Source organism: Mus pahari, unplaced genomic scaffold (assembly GCF_900095145.1).
Source record: "Mus pahari unplaced genomic scaffold, PAHARI_EIJ_v1.1 scaffold_8887_1, whole genome shotgun sequence".
Classification (NCBI taxonomy): domain Eukaryota; kingdom Metazoa; phylum Chordata; class Mammalia; order Rodentia; family Muridae; genus Mus; species Mus pahari.
The window spans coordinates 36,792-38,438 of record NW_018392425.1 but is presented as its reverse complement, the minus strand read 5'-3'; the positions used below and the strand labels follow the sequence as shown (position 1 = coordinate 38,438).

The 1,647-nt window shown below is 37.3% G+C and overlaps 1 protein-coding gene across 1 annotated transcript in view; it reads right to left on the bottom strand.

The window, feature by feature from the left end:
• LOC110315004 (serpin B9-like) overlaps nt 1-1,647 on the bottom strand; it is an 8,580-nt gene that overhangs the window by 5,466 nt on the left and 1,467 nt on the right. Inside the window, exon 2 of the mRNA XM_021189176.1 lies at nt 1,087-1,204. Coding sequence (XP_021044835.1) covers nt 1,087-1,204 — 118 coding nt within the window. The remainder of the gene's footprint in view (nt 1-1,086; nt 1,205-1,647) is intronic.

Sequence of the window (1,647 nt, the reverse complement as noted above, 5' to 3'; positions counted from 1 at the left end):
CACAGTAACCCTCTCCTGTGGCTAATGTGAGTTTCCAAATTGATTGAGTCCGAAATCTGCTAGGAGGCAGATCTCTGTATGGGTCTATGAACACATTTTCTAGAAAGAACATCATCTTTCTTGTGCTGCCATATATGAAGGTCTGAGAGAGAAGTAGCATTGCTTTTTTTCTGCCTGTCTTCACCCTTGCTGGTGACAAACACTGGTTTGTTCACATTACTGCACCACTTTTACCTGCCACTGGAACCCGATAGTTTTGGCCATCATCTGATCTCAAGAGGGCATAAAATTCAATATGAAATAGCAAATAATTTATGAATGCAAGCACAATTCTAATTTTAAATCTGTGTTTTAGAAGAAATATGAATGTTCCAGGTGATGCAGAGGCATTTGAAAGGTTCAAATAACAATGATATCAATGATTTCAAATACAATTTTGGAACCTGTCACATCTGACATCAAAAAAATATAAGGTTCAACCCCCAAATTGGAGGTTCTTTTAGTTTAATGAAACTGAGCAGTTCTGACAGAGCACCATTCATGGAAATCAAACCTAGTATCATCAAATCTAAGTAATGGAATAGATCTAGGAACTGAGGAAGCAGAACCAGGAGTCCTTTGCAGACGAAATGATGATGAGAGCTGAGACAACACAGAATCTAGCAAGAAGCAGCCCCAAGGCACGATTATGGTGAAGTTCTACCCATGAATCACTGTCTTAGGAATGATGGAATCATGTGTCGAAACACTGCAGATCACACATGCCTTCAAAGGTAAAAAGTTATACTGATAATTGGGCCCATGACTTCTTATGACATTTACATCATTCCCTCTGTAGTACTTGACAAACACAAAAATTCTCTGGTTTTAAAATGAAAGGGTCAGAGGTGAGCCTCCACGAATTCCTTCAGCTCTAAATTAAACCATGTGGTCTAGGTAGTTTGCATCAATTTGACTCTGAAAAAACAGTGAGTTTAGACCATGGTGGGGAGAAGGGAAATTAAAGAAAAAGGAAGTAAGGAAGAAGATAGAAGGATGCATAGAAAGGACAAGAATGTGGGATGTGTAAGAACTTGAACTTCTTACCTTTAGTTTGTTTGGAGACCCACATGTTTATGTGTTGCCTGGACTTCTCTGCAGCTTCAGCAAAAGAGAGCTGCTCCATCTCAGAGTGATAGAATTTAAGACAGGACTCCTTAAATGTCTTTGGAGAGAAAATATTTAAGGAGGTGGTAAATAAAATGTTAGCAAACTTTTACACCTTCTGATTAATATAGTGTTAATAAAATTGAATGAGTATAGATATCACTTTATATAACAAAAATCATCAGGTAGTAGGCCTTTGCAAATGGGAATTATGAAACATAAATAAATAAAACTACAAGTTGTCAAATTTGAAAATTTTAAAGACATCTTAACAGAGTTACTTTCTTTGATGAAGCTCAGGTTGGCAAGTCTTACTATGTGGCCTAGTCTGTCTTAGAACTCATGACTCTCTCCTGTCCCAATCTTTGAAATGCAGGTTTTATAGAAGTGTACCTACACAGTGGCTGGTACTTAATAGTTCTTTTCTCAGTTTCTATAGGGTCCTTTCCCTTGGATCTAAAGCTACAAGCATTTGGGATATAAGTTATCTTTCTACTGGTA